The sequence below is a fragment of the Oncorhynchus clarkii genome, unplaced genomic scaffold (genome assembly GCF_045791955.1).
Source record: "Oncorhynchus clarkii lewisi isolate Uvic-CL-2024 unplaced genomic scaffold, UVic_Ocla_1.0 unplaced_contig_4934_pilon_pilon, whole genome shotgun sequence".
Lineage (NCBI taxonomy): Eukaryota > Metazoa > Chordata > Actinopteri > Salmoniformes > Salmonidae > Oncorhynchus > Oncorhynchus clarkii.
The window spans coordinates 12265-26650 of NW_027258158.1; the positions used below are offsets into that span (position 1 = coordinate 12265).

The following is a 14386-nucleotide window of genomic DNA, read 5'->3' on the forward strand; positions in this document are numbered from 1 at the left end:
ACGAGGGTATAAACCATTTAAATATGACCCAGAAGGATAACGAGGGTATAAACCGTTTAAATATGACCCAGAAGGATAACGAGGGTTTAAACCATTTAAGTATGACCCAGAAGGATAACGAGGGTATAAACCGTTTAAATATGACCCAGAAGGATAATGAGGGTTTAAACCATTTAAGTATGACCCAGAAGGATAACGAGGGTTTAAACCATTTAAATGACCCAGAAGGATAACGAGGGTTTAAACCATTTAAATATGACCCAGAAGGATAACGAGGGTATAAACCGTTTAAATATGACCCAGAAGGATAACGAGGGTATAAACCATTTAAATATGACCCAGAAGGATAACGAGGGTATAAACCATTTAAATATGACCCAGAAGGATAACGAGGGTTTAAACCATTTAAATATGATCCAGAAGGATAACGAGGGTTTAAACCATTTAAATATGACCCAGAAGTATAACGCGGGTATAAACCATTTAAATATGACCCAGAAGTATAACGCGGGTATAGGGGAAGGGCGCAGGGGGGAGGGGTGCAGGGGGGAAGGGGCGCAGGGGGGAAGGGGCGCAGGGGGGAAGGGGCGCAGGGGCAAGGGGCGCGACCAAACAGATGTGGGACCATATCATAGCTGGATAGTTTTATTCTGTACAAAGTGTTTCAGTCTGATAAACATGGTACAACTCATCAAATCTGTGCTACTTCAACATATTTACAACTTCACTCATATACAAAAATACATTTATTTTGAACATTTGTCCTTTCTTTACACAGACACCCATCCAGGGGGAGACCGATAGGAAATCACCCACCAACCACGAGGCCTCCCATTGGACAGGGCAGCGGGTTTCCACCAATAAGAGGGAATTTAACATGGCTGTTCCCTTCTCTGTCACGCCACCCCCCTCAGATAACCACTACTGTCCTCCCCACCGTACTCACTCAGACTGCAGGACTTTAAAAGGTTTAGATATACAGTTAATATATGGTTATCACGTGATATGTAGCGGGAGGGACGCACTGAGAGGCAGTCCTGACAGACAACTCTGGACCTGGGGGGGCCAGTCCTGACAGACAACTCTGGACCTGGAGGGGCCAGTCCTGACAGACAGACAACTCTGGACCTGGGGGGGCCAGTCCTGACAGACAGACAACTCTGGACCTTGGGGGGGGGGGGCAGTCCTGACAGACAGACAACTCTGGACCTGGGGGGCCAGTCCTGACAGACAGACAGACAGACAGACAACTCTGGACCTGGGGGGGCCAGTCCTGACAGACAGACAACTCTGGACCTGGGGGGGCAGTCCTGACAGACAGACAACTCTGGACCTTGGGGGGGGGGGGGGGCAGTCCTGACAGACAGACAACTCTGGACCTTGGGGGGCAGTCCTGACAGACAGACAACTCTGGAGTTTTTGGTATCTTGTAGATATTGCACTATGAAAGAGAAGGGGAGAGCGGGATGGGGGGGGGGGCAGGGGATTGATTGTGCGTTAAACGGTACGCCCCTTCAGCGTGGGAGCGAGAGGCAGAGAACAGATCGGCACCAGAAGGGTGGAGCGAGAGACAGAGAACAGATCGGCACCAGAAGGGTGGAGCGAGAGGCAGAGAACAGGTCGGCACCAGAAGGGTGGAGCGAGAGGCCGAGAACAGATCGGCACCAGAAGGGTGGAGCGAGAGGCAGAGAACAGATCGGCACCAGAAGGATGGAGCGAGAGGCCGAGAACAGATCGGCACCAGAAGGGTGGAGCGAGAGGCAGAGAACAGATCGGCACCAGAAGGGTGGAGCGAGAGGAAGAGAACAGATCGGCACCAGAAGGGTGGAGCGAGAGGAAGAGAACAGATCGGCACCAGAAGGGTGGAGCGAGAGGCAGAGAACAGATCGGCACCAGAAGGGTGGAGCGAGAGGAAGAGAACAGATCGGCACCAGAAGGGTGGAGCGAGAGGCAGAGAACAGATCGGCACCAGAAGGATGGAGCGAGAGGCCGAGAACAGATCGGCACCAGAAGGATGGAGCGAGAGGCAGAGAACAGATCGGCACCAGAAGGATGGAGCGGGAGACAGAGAACAGATCGGCACCAGAAGGATGGAGCGGGAGACAGAGAACAGATCGGCACCAGAAGGGTGGAGCGAGAGACAGAGAACAGATCGGCACCAGAAGGGTGGAGCGAGAGACAGAGAACAGATCGGCACCAGAAGGATGGAGCGAGAGGTAGAGAACAGAGAACAGATCGGCACCAGAAGGATGGAGCGAGAGGCCGAGAACAGATCGGCACCAGAAGGGTGGAGCGAGAGGCTGAGAACAGATCGGCACCAGAAGGATGGAGCGAGAGGCAGAGAACAGATCGGCACCAGAAGGATGGAGCGAGAGGCAGAGAACAGATCGGCACCAGAAGGGTGGAGCGAGAGGCCGAGAACAGATCGGCACCAGAAGGATGGAGCGAGAAGCAGAGAACAGATCGGCACCAGAAGGATGGAGCGAGAGGCAGAGAACAGATCGGCACCAGAAGGGTGGAGCGAGAGGCCGAGAACAGATCGGCACCAGAAGGGTGGAGCGAGAGGCCGAGAACAGATCGGCACCAGAAGGGTGGAGCGAGAGGCCGAGAACAGATCGGCACCAGAAGGGTGGAGCGAGAGGCCGAGAACAGATCGGCACCAGAAGGGTGGAGCGAGAGGCCGAGAACAGATCGGCACCAGAAGGGTGGAGCGAGAGGCCGAGAACAAATCGGCACCAGAAGGGTGGAGCGAGAGGCCGAGAACAGATCGGCAACAGAAGGATGGAGCGAGAGACCGAGAACAGATCGGCACCAGAGGATGGAGCGAGAGGCCGAGAACAGATCGGCACCAGAAGGGTGGAGCGAGAGGCCGAGAACAGATCGGCACCAGAAGGGTGGAGCGAGAGGCAGAGAACAGATCGGCACCAGAAGGATGGAGCGAGAGACCGAGAACAGATCGGCACCAGAAGGGTGGAGCGAGAGAAAGGTTAAAGGGTCATCTCTGGAGAGTTCACCCTTCACTCAGACCCCTCTTCTTAGATCCTACATTCCTTCCTCTTCCTCATTTGCCCTGAAAGTTACTGAGCTCCATCTCATCTTTGCGTCGTCTCTGCTGGGCGAACAGAGAGCTGAAGGGGTACAGCTTCGCCTTGGCTGGGTATCTCTGTCCTGCTATATCCACCTCGTAATCTCCCCTGTTGATGAAGTCTGGGGTCACCGCGGCAGGGGAGCCGTCCAGGGAGGGCGGCGAGACAAAGCCCAGACACACGTGTCTCTCCAGGGTGTAGGAGTAGGCAGAGGAGGTGGTGGTACCACACAGCTCCCCATTCCTGAAGAGACAGAGAGAGAAAAAGACAGAGAGAGAAAGAGACAGACAGAGAAAGAGAGAGCGACAGAGAAAGAGAGAAAGAAACAGAGAAAGAGAGAGATAGACGAGATGACAGAGAGAGAGACGGAGAGAGAAAGAGAGAAAGCGAGAGAGCGACAGAGAGAGAGAGAAAGAGACGAGACAGAGAGCATTAGATGGTGAAAATAAAATATTATTGATCCTGTAACCCTCTGATAGCCTCTTCATCCAGACTGTGTGTGTAAGGCAGTTTAGGGGTTCAGAGGCTAGGGCAGTTTAGGGGTTCAGAGGCTAGGGCAGTTTAGGGGTTCAGAGGCTAGGGCAGTTTAGGGGTTTAGAGGCTAGGGCAGTTTAGGGGTTCAGAGGCTAGGGCAGTTTAGGGGTTTAGAGGCTAGGGCAGTTTAGGGGTTTAGAGGCTAGGGCAGTTCAGAGGCTAGGGAAGTTTAGGGGTTCAGAGGCTAGGGCCGTTTAGGGGTTCAGAGGCTAGGGCAGTTTAGGGGTTCAGAGGCCAGGGCAGTTTAGGGGTTTAGAGGCCAGGGCAGTTTAGGGGTTCAGAGGCTAGGGCAGTTTAGGGGTTTAGAGGCTAGGGCAGTTTAGGGGTTTAGAGGCTAGGGCAGTTTAGGGGTTTAGAGTCTAGGGCAGTTCAGAGGCTAGGGCAGTTCAGAGGCTAGGGCAGTTTAGGGGTTCAGAGGCTAGGGCAGTTCAGAGGCTAGGGCAGTTTAGGGGTTTAGAGGCTAGGGCAGTTTAGGGGTTTAGAGGCTAGGGCAGTTTAGGGGTTTAGAGGCCAGGGCAGTTTAGGGGTTCAGAGGCCAGGGCAGCGGACAGCTACTATTGTAGTGTCTGCTGAGCAGTTTAGGGGTTCAGAGGCTTGTCTAACCTGTAGATGGGTTCTCCCCACCAGGGCCACAGGTCCAGCTCTGTGTCATGATCCTCCAGGACCAACATGATGAAGCGACGGCTCACCCCCTCCTGACGCTGATGCAGCAGAGACGCTCGACCCAGGAAGTCTATGTCCTGGAGGAGGGGACAGAGAGGAGGAGGAGGAGGGGACAGAGAGAGGAGGAGGAGGGGACAGAGAGAGGAGGAGGAGGGGACAGAGAGAGGAGGGGACAGAGGAGAAGGAGGAGGGGACAGAGAGAGAAGGAGGAGGGGACAGAGAGAGAAGGAGGAGGGGACAGAGGGAGGAGGAGGGGACAGAGAGAGGAAGAGGAGGGGACAGAAGAGGAGGGGACAGAGAGAGGAGGATGGGGTACAGAGAGAGGAGGATGTGGTACAGAGAGGAGGAGGATGTGGTACAGAGAGGAGGAGGAGAGAGAGATTAGGATGGGGGATAGAGAGAAGAGGAGGGGATAAGACCAAACATCAACCAGACCTCATCAGTAACACAGTACAGGACTAAGGACCTGTTCAGACCAAACTAAATATTGGGGTCCGTGGGTCGTACCGTGTCAAACTTGACCCTGAACTCCCGTCCACACTCCAGGGGAGTGGTGAAAGGATCCAGGTCCTGACCCCAGAAGGCAAAGAACTTCTCTATACGGAGAGAACGCAGGGCGTAGTACCCAGCGTTACGGATCCCATACTTCTGGCCCACTGACATCACCTCGTTGTAGACATGGAGCGCATACTGGAGGAGACGAGGGGGAGAGAGGGAGAGAGGGAGAGAGAGGGGGAGAGAGAGAGAGAGGGGAGAGAGGGGAAAGAGAGGGGGAGAGAGAGAGAGAGAAGGGGAGAGGGAGAGAGAGAGAGAGAGGGGAGAGAGAGAGAGAGAGAGAGAGAGGGGAGAGAGAGTGTTAAGGGAATTTTTATCAATGATGACTAATTATGTATACATTTCAATCAGGACTGACTAATCAGAATACTATTATGTTACTGTATATGTACTAATCAGAATACTATTATGTTACTGTATATGTACTAATCAGAATACTATTATGTTACTGTATATGTACTAATCAGAATACTATTATGTTACTGTATATGTACTAATCAGAATACTATTATGTTGCTGTATATGTACTAATCAGAATACTATTATGTTACTGTATATGTACTAATCAGAATACTATTATGTTACTGTATATGTACTAATCCGAATACTATTATGTTGCTGTATATGTACTAATCAGAATACTATTATGATACTGTATATGTACTAATCAGAATACTATTATGTTACTGTATATGTACTAATCAGAATACTATTATGTTACTGTATATGTACTAATCAGAATACTATTATGTTACTGTATATGTACTAATCCGAATACTATTATGTTACTGTATATGTACTAATCCGAATACTATTATGTTGCTGTATATGTATGAGTTTTCTTTCTTGATCCCAGTGCTGAATATAATGTGTGTAAATGTGGGCAAGAGTTAGAACAATGACTGTCTGTTCCTTGGTAGAAATGAATTAACGATATCTTCAGACTGGCTAGAATGCTTATCTACGCAAGAAGACCTTGGCTCATGACTTATATTAAATTGGTAGGGAGACGATGTGGGAAGGCTTGAGATACTGCCTTTGTACCAGGGTGGGAGAAGAGACGGGTTGGTACTGAAACTAATGACGTCATTTTCAGTTTATAACCTGTGGTAAACTGTATCGTGTTCAGTACTCTCGTGAATAAACTCTGCTGATTGACTTTAAGACTGGGCTCTGTCCATTATTATAGAATAAGGGTCTTACAAATCCTTATGAATTGACAGTGTTTAATTTTAATTGGGTATTAAAACATAGAGCAATTTAATTCCAGTAACAGAGAGAGAGAAGGGGAGAGAGAGAGAGAGAGAGGGGAGAGAGAGGGAGAGGGAGAGAGGGGGAGATGAGAGGGGAAAGAGAGAAGGGGAGAAAGAGAAGGGGAGAAAGAGAGGGGAAAGGGAGACAGAGGAGAAAGAGAGAGGGGGAGAGGAGAGAAATTGAGAGAGAGAGAAGGGGAGGGATAGAGAGAGAGAGGGAGGGAGGGAGGGAGGGAGGGAGGGAGGGAGGGAGGGGAGGGAGAGGGAGGTGGGAGGGAGAGAAGGAGAGAAAGAGAGAGAGAGAAGGGGAGGGATAGAGAGAGAGAGGGAGGGAGGGAGGGGAGAGAGAGGGAGGTGGGAGGGAGAGAAGGAGAGAAAGAGAGAGAGAAATGGAGAGAGGAGAGAAATGGAGAGAGAGAGAGGGAGGGAGGGGGAGAGAGAAAGAGAAGGAGAGAGAGAAGGAGAGAGAGAGAAGAGGAGAGAGAGAAGGAGAGAGAGAGAGAAGGAGAGAGAGAGAAGGAGAGAGAGAGAGAAGGAGAGAGAGAGAGAGAGAGAGAGAGAGAGAGAGAGAGAGAGAGAGAGAGAGAGAGAGAGAGAGAGAGAGAGAGAGAGAGAGAGAGAGAGAGAGAGAGAGAGAGGAGAGGAGAGGAGAGGAGAGGAGAGGAGAGGAGAGGAGAGGAGAGGAGAGGAGAGGAGAGGAGAGGAGAGGAGAGGAGAGGAGAGGAGAGGAGAGGAGAGGAGAGAAGAGAGAGAGAGAGAAGGAGAGAGAGAGAATGTATCAATAACACTGTGTGATAACAAAATGTCCCATCAAACACACATCTTATTTTACTGATGAAGCACATACAGCATGTGATTGTGTTCAGACACAAACCAGTTGTGTATATAGACTAGTAGTATATAACTAGTAGTATATAACCAGTAGTATATATAGACTAGTAGTATATAACTAGTAGGATATAACCAGTAGTATATATAGACTAGTAGTATATAACCAGTAGTATATATAGACTAGTAGTATATAACCAGTAGTGTATAGTAGACCAGTAGTGTAGTAGTATATATAGACTAGTAGTATATAACCAGTAGTGTATAGTAGACCAGTAGTGCATATAGACTAGTAGTATATACCCAGTAGTATATAACTAGTAGTGTAGAGTAGACCAGTAGTATATAACCAGTAGTATATAACCAGTAGTATATAACCAGTAGTATATAACCAGTAGTATATAACCAGTAGTGTAAAACCAGTAGTATATAACTAGTAATGTATAGTAGACTAGTAGTATATAACCAGTAGTATATAACCAGTAATATATAACTAGTAGTATATAACCAGTAGTATAAAACCAGTAGTGTATAGTAGACTAGTAGTATATAACCAGTAGTATATAACCAGTAATATATAACTAGTAGTATATAACCAGTAGTATATAACCAGTAGTATATAACCAGTAATATATAACTAGTAGTATATAACCAGTAGTATATAACCAGTAGTGTAAAACCAGTAGTATATAACTAGTAATGTATAGTAGACTAGTAGTATATAACCAGTAGTATATAACCAGTAGTATATAACCAGTAGTATATAACCAGTAGTATATAGTAGACCAGTAGTGTATAACCAGTAGTATAGAACCAGCAGTGTATAACCAGTAGTGTATAACCAGTCGTGTATAACCAGTCGTGTATAACCAGTCGTGTATAACCAGTCGTATATAACCAGTAGTATATAACCAGTAGTGTATAACTCGTAGTATATAACTCGTAGTATATAACTAGTAGTGTATAGTAGACTAGTAGTATATAACCAGTAGTGTATAACTAGTAGTGTATAACTAGTAGTGTATAGTAGACTAGTAGTATATAACCAGTAGTATATAACCAGTAGTGTATAACCAGTAGTGTATAGTAGTCTAGTAGTATATAGTAGACTAGTAGTATATAACCAGTAGTGTATAACCAGTAGTATATAGTAGACTAGTAGTATATAACCAGTAGTGTATAACCAGTAGTGTATAGTAGACTAGTAGTATATAACCAGTAGTGTATAACCAGTAGTGTAGTAGTATATAACCAGTAGTATATAACCAGTAGTGTATAGTAGACTAGTAGTATATAACCAGTAGTGTATAACCAGTAGTGTAGTAGTATATAGTAGACAAGTAGTATATAACCAGTAGTGTATAACCAGTAGTGTATAACCAGTAGTGTATAGTAGTATATAGTAGACTAGTAGTATATAACCAGTAGTGTATAACCAGTAGTGTATAGTAGTCTAGTAATATATAGTAGACTAGTAGTATATAACCAGTAGTATATAGTAGACAAGTAGTATATAACCAGTAGTGTATAACCAGTAGTGTATACAGACTAGTAGTATATAACCAGTAGTGTATAGTAGACTAGTAGTATATAACCAGTAGTGTATAACCAGTAGTGTACAGTAGACCAGTAGTATATAACCAGTAGTGTATAACCAGTAGTGTATAGTAGTCTAGTAGTATATAGTAGACTAGTAGAATATAACCAGCAGTGTACGGTAGTCTAGTAGTGTTTAACCAGTAGTGTATACTAGACCAGTAGTGTTTAACCAGTAGTATATAACCAGTAGTATATAACCAGTAGTGTAGAGTAGACCAGTAGTATATAACCAGTAGTGATAGTAGACTAGTAGTGTTTAACCAGTAGTGTATAGTAGACCAGTAGCGTTTAACCAGTAGTGTATAACCAGTAGTGTACAGTAGACCAGTAGTATATAACCAGTAGTATATAACCAGTAGTATATAACCAGTAGTGTACAGTAGACCAGTAGTATATAACCAGTAGTATATAACCAGTAGTGTATAACCAGTAGTGTATAATAGACTAGTAGTGTTTAACCAGTAGTGTAAAACCAGTAGTGTATAACCAGTAGTATATAACTAGTAGTGTATAGTAGACTAGTAGTATATAACCAGTAGTATATAACCAGTAATATATAACTAGTAGTATATAACCAGTAGTATAAAACCAGTAGTGTATAGTAGACCAGTAGTATATAACCAGTAGTATTTAGTAGACCAGTAGGGTATAACCAGTAGTATATAACCAGCAGTATAGAACCAGCAGTGTATAACCAGTAGTGTATAACCAGTCGTGTATAACCAGTCGTGTATAACCAGTCGTGTATAACCAGTCGTGTATAACCAGTCGTGTATAACCAGTCGTATATAACCAGTCGTATATAACCAGTAGTATATAACAAGTAGTATATAACAAGTAGTGTATAACTCGTAGCATATAACTCGTAGTGTATAACTAGTAGTGTATAGTAGACTAGTAGTATATAACCAGTAGTGTATAACTAGTAGTGTATAACTAGTAGTGTATAGTAGACTAGTAGTATATAACCAGCAGTATATAACCAGTAGTGTATAACCAGTAGTGTATAGTAGTCTAGTAATATATAGTAGACTAGTAGTATATAACCAGTAGTGTATAACCAGTAGTGTATAGTAGACTAGTAGTATATAACCAGTAGTGTATAACCAGTAGTGTAGTAGTATATAGTAGACAAGTAGTATATAACCAGTAGTGTATAACCAGTAGTGTACATAGACTAGTAGTATATAACCAGTAGTGTATAGTAGACTAGTAGTATATAACCAGTAGTGTATAACCAGTACTGTACAGTAGACCAGTAGTATATAACCAGTAGTGTATAACCAGTAGTGTATAGTAGTCTAGTAGTATATAGTAGACTAGTAGTATATAACCAGCAGTGTACGGTAGTCTAGTAGTGTTTAACCAGTAGTGTATAGTAGACCAGTAGTGTATAACCAGTAGTATATAACCAGTAGTATATAACCAGTAGTGTAGAGTAGACCAGTAGTATATAACCATTAGTATATAAACAGTAGTATAGAGTAGACCAGTAGTATAAAACCAGTAGTGATAGTAGACTAGTAGTGTTTAACCAGTAGTGTACAGTAGACCAGTAGTGTATAGTAGACTAGTAGTGTTTAACCAGTAGTGTATAACCAGTAGTGTACAGTAGACCAGTAGTATATAGTAGACCAGTAGTATATAACCAGTAGTATATAACCAGTAGTGTATAATAGACTAGTAGTGTTTAACCAGTAGTGTATAATAGACTAGTAGTGTTTAACCAGTAGTGTACAGTAGACCAGTAGTATATAACCAGTAGTATATAACCAGTAGTATATAACCAGTAGTGTACAGTAGACCAGTAGTATATAACCAGTAGTATATAACCAGTAGTATATAACCAGTAGTGTACAGTAGACCAGTAGTATATAACCAGTAGTATATAACCAGTAGTATATAATAGACTAGTAGTGTTTAACCAGTAGCGTTTAACCAGTAGTGTTTAACCAGTAGTGTAAAGTAGACCAGTAGTATATAATAGACTAGTAGTGTTTAACCAGTAGTGTAAAGTAGACCAGTAGTATATAACCAGTAGTATATAACCAGTAGTATATAACCAGTAGTATATAATAGACTAGTAGTGTTTAACCAGTAGTTTACAGTAGACTAGTAGTATATAACCAGTAGTGTACAGTAGACCAGTAGTATATAACCAGTAGTATATAACCAGTAGTGTATAATAGACTAGTAGTGTTTAACCAGTAGTATATAACCAGTAGTATATAACCAGTAGTGTATAGCCAGTGGTATATAACCAGTAGTATATAACCAGTAGTGTACAGTAGTATATAACCAGTAGTACATAACCAGTAGTATAGAGTAGTATATAGTATAGTGTATATCTCACCTCTATAGGTATGTAAACATGAAGCCCAGTTATCCTGTATAGTATATAACCAGTAGTATATAACCAGTAGTGTTTGGTGGGATATAACTAGTAGTATATAACTAGTAGTATATAACCAGTAGTATATAACTAGTAGTATATAACCAGTAGTATATAGTATAGTGTGTATCTCACCTCTATAGGTATGTAAAGCATGAAGCCCGGCTCTCCTGTATAGTATATAACCAGTAGTATATAACCAGTAGTGTATAGTAGTCTAGTAGTATATAACCAGTAGTATATATAGACTAGTAGTATATAACCAGTAGTATATAACTAGTAGTATATAACCAGTAGTATATAGTATAGTGTGTATCTCACCTCTATAGGTATGTAAAGCATGAAGCCCGGCTCTCCTGTATAGTATATAACCAGTAGTGTATAGTAGTCTAGTAGTATATAACCAGTAGTATATATAGACTAGTAGCATATAACCAGTAGTATATAACCAGTAGTGTATAACCAGTAGTGTATAACCAGTAGTATATAACCAGTAGTGTATAGTAGTCTAGTAGTATATAACCAGTAGTATATAACCAGTAGTATATAACCAGTAGTGTATAGTAGTCTAGTAGTATATAACCAGTAGTATATAACTAGTAGTATATAGTATAGTGTGTATCTCACCTCTATAGGTATGTAAAGCATGAAGCCTGGCTCTCCTGTATGGGTATATAACCAGCATATAACTAGTAGTATATAACCAGTAGTGTATAGTAGTCTAGTAGTATATAACTAGTAGTATATAACCAGTAGTACACTGCTCAAAAAAATAAAGGGAACACTTAAACAACACAATGTAACTCCAAGTCAATCACACTTCTGTGAAATCAAACTGTCCACTTAGGAAGCAACACTGATTGACAATACATTTCACATGCTGTTGTGCAAATGGAATAGACAACAGGTGGAAATATATAGGCAATTAGCAAGACACCCCCAATAAAGGAGTGGTTCTGCAGGTTGGGACCACAGACCACTTCTCAGTTCCTATGCTTCCTGGCTGATGTTTTGGTCACTTTTGAATGCTGGTGGTGCTTTCACTCTAGTGGTAGCATGAGACGGAGTCTACAACCCACACAAGTGGCTCAGGTAGTGCAGCTCATCCAGGATGGCACATCAATGCAAGCTGTTGCAAGAAGGTTTGCTGTGTCTGTCAGCGTAGTGTCCAGAGCATGGAGGCGCTACCAGGAGACAGGCCAGTACATCAGGAGACGTGGAGGAGGTCTTAGACAACCCAGCAGCAGGACCGCTACCTCTGCCTTTGTGCAAGGAGGAGCAGGAGGAGCACTGCCAGAGTCCTGCAAAATTACCTCCAGCAGGCCACAAATGTGCATGTGTCTGCTCAAACGGTCAGAAACAGACTCCATGAGGGTGGTATGAGGGCCCGACGTTCACAGGTTGGGGTTGTGCTTACAGCCCAACACCGTGCAGGACGTTTGGCATTTGCCAGAGAACACAAAGATTGGCAAATTCGCCACTGGCGCCCTGTGCTCTTCACAGATGAAAGCAGGTTCACACTGAGCACGTGACAGACGTGACAGTCTGGAGACGCCGTGGAGAACGTTCTGCTGCCTGCTACATCCTCCAGCATGACCGGTATGGGAGTGGGTCAGTCATGGTGTGGGGTGGCATTTCTTTGGGGGGCCGCACAGCCCTCCATGTGCGCGCCAGAGGTAGCATGACTGCCATTAGGTACCGAGATGAGATCCTCAGACCCCTTGTGAGACCATATGCTGGTGCGGTTGGCCCTGGGTTCCTCCTAATGCAAGACACTGCTAGACCTCATGTGGCTGGAGTGTGTCAGCAGTTCCTGCAAGAGGAAGGCATTGATGCTATGGACTGGCCCACCCGTTCCCCAGACCTGAATCCAATTGAGCACATCTGGGACATCATGTCTCGCTCCATGCTTTAGTCCAGGTCTGGGAGGAGATCCCTCAGGAGTCCATCCGCCACCTCATCAGGAGCATGCCCAGGCGTTGTAGGGAGGTCATACAGGCACGTGGAGGCCACACACACTACTGAGCCTCATTTTGACTTGTTTTAAGGACATTACATCAAAGTTGGATCAGCCTGTAGTGTGGTTTTCCACTTTAATTTTGAGTGTGACTCCAAATCCAGACATCCATGGGTTGATACATTTGATTTACATTGATAATTGTTGTGTGATTTTGATGTCAGCACATTCAACTATGTAAAGAAAAAAGTATTTAATAAGAATATTTGATTAATTCAGATCTAGGATGTGTTATTTTAGTGTTCCCTTTATTTTTTTGGGCAGTGTATATAGTATATCTCACCTCTATAGGTATGTAAAGCATGAAGCCCGGCTCTCCTGTATGGGTCATACTCATTACTCGGATCCCATTGGCGTAGCCCACACTCATTTCCTGTTGACACACACCAAAGGTCAGGACAACAACACACACAACCTTCGGCCTTGTGATGAGCCACGATAAACATAACATGACCGGGCTAAAACAGATTCCTCACCTTACAGAAGAGGGACGGGAAGTGTTCGGGAGTCATGGAGACATACGATAGTTCTCCTAGGACGTCCATCGCCCGCGGACCAATAAGATTCAGCGCTGTAGAAGGGAGGCCGGGGGTGGGGAAAGGGTTCAGAACAGAAATGCATTGTGGGGAACTGAGGGGAAGATCGAGGTTCTGCAGCGATAGTTCTCACCGGTGTACTTCCAGCTGACGTCCTCTAGGTGGAGCTGTGGGTCGTCGGGCATGTGCTTCTTCAACCACGACCAGCAGTGGACCTGCTGATCTGTAGGAGAGATGATGAAGAAGCTACAGAGACAGAGACAGAGAGAGAGAGAAAGGGAGAGATGGAGAGAGAAAGGGAGAGATGGAGAGAGAGAGAGAGAGAAAGAGAGAGAGAGAGAGAGAAAGAGAGACAGAGAGAGAGAGAGAGAGACAGAGAGAGACAGAGAGAGACAGAGAGAGACAGAGAGAGACAGAGAGAGACAGAGAGAGACAGAGAGGGACAGAGAGGGACAGAGAGAGAGAGACAGAGAGAGAGAGAGATGGAGAGAGAAAGGGAGAGAGGAAAACATTTAGATGAGGAACTAACCCGTCGCTCCTATGTGACCCTCGTCCCTCAACAGACAGTGGAGACGAATGTGGAGCTGTCTGACATAAGACAAGGTGGTTCAGTCTCTATCCTGTTCATTTAGAGGACATTCACACGAGTTAGCCCCCAGGTGGAGTTAGCCCCCAGGTGGAGTTAGCCCCCAGGTGGAGTTAGCCCCCAGGTGGAGTTTTCCCCCAGGTGGAGTTTGCCCCCAGGTGGAGTTATGAACAGCTGGCTAAGCTCTCACCTGTTCTTCTGGACTCTGACCACGCTGCAGTGGTTCTTCTTAATGGCTAAACTCTCACCTGTTCTTCTTAATGGCTAAACTCTCACCTGTTCTTCTGGACTCTGACCACGCTGCAGTGGTTCTTCTTAATGGCTAAACTCTCACCTG

The 14386-nt window shown here is 44.7% G+C and overlaps 1 protein-coding gene across 2 annotated transcripts in view; it reads right to left on the reverse strand.

The window, feature by feature from the left end:
* Positions 1–629: 629 nt before the first annotated feature.
* LOC139395878 (pyruvate dehydrogenase phosphatase regulatory subunit, mitochondrial-like) overlaps positions 630–14386 on the reverse strand; it is a 35856-nt gene continuing 22099 nt past the window's right edge. For both annotated transcript variants that reach the window (XM_071143192.1, XM_071143193.1), the window contains 6 exons: positions 13597–13709; positions 13404–13498; positions 13211–13300; positions 4791–4973; positions 4224–4360; positions 630–3329 (listed from right to left, as the gene is read on the reverse strand). In XM_071143192.1, coding sequence (XP_070999293.1) covers positions 3062–3329; positions 4224–4360; positions 4791–4973; positions 13211–13300; positions 13404–13498; positions 13597–13709 — 886 coding nt within the window. In that variant the 3' untranslated portion in view covers positions 630–3061. The remainder of the gene's footprint in view (positions 3330–4223; positions 4361–4790; positions 4974–13210; positions 13301–13403; positions 13499–13596; positions 13710–14386) is intronic.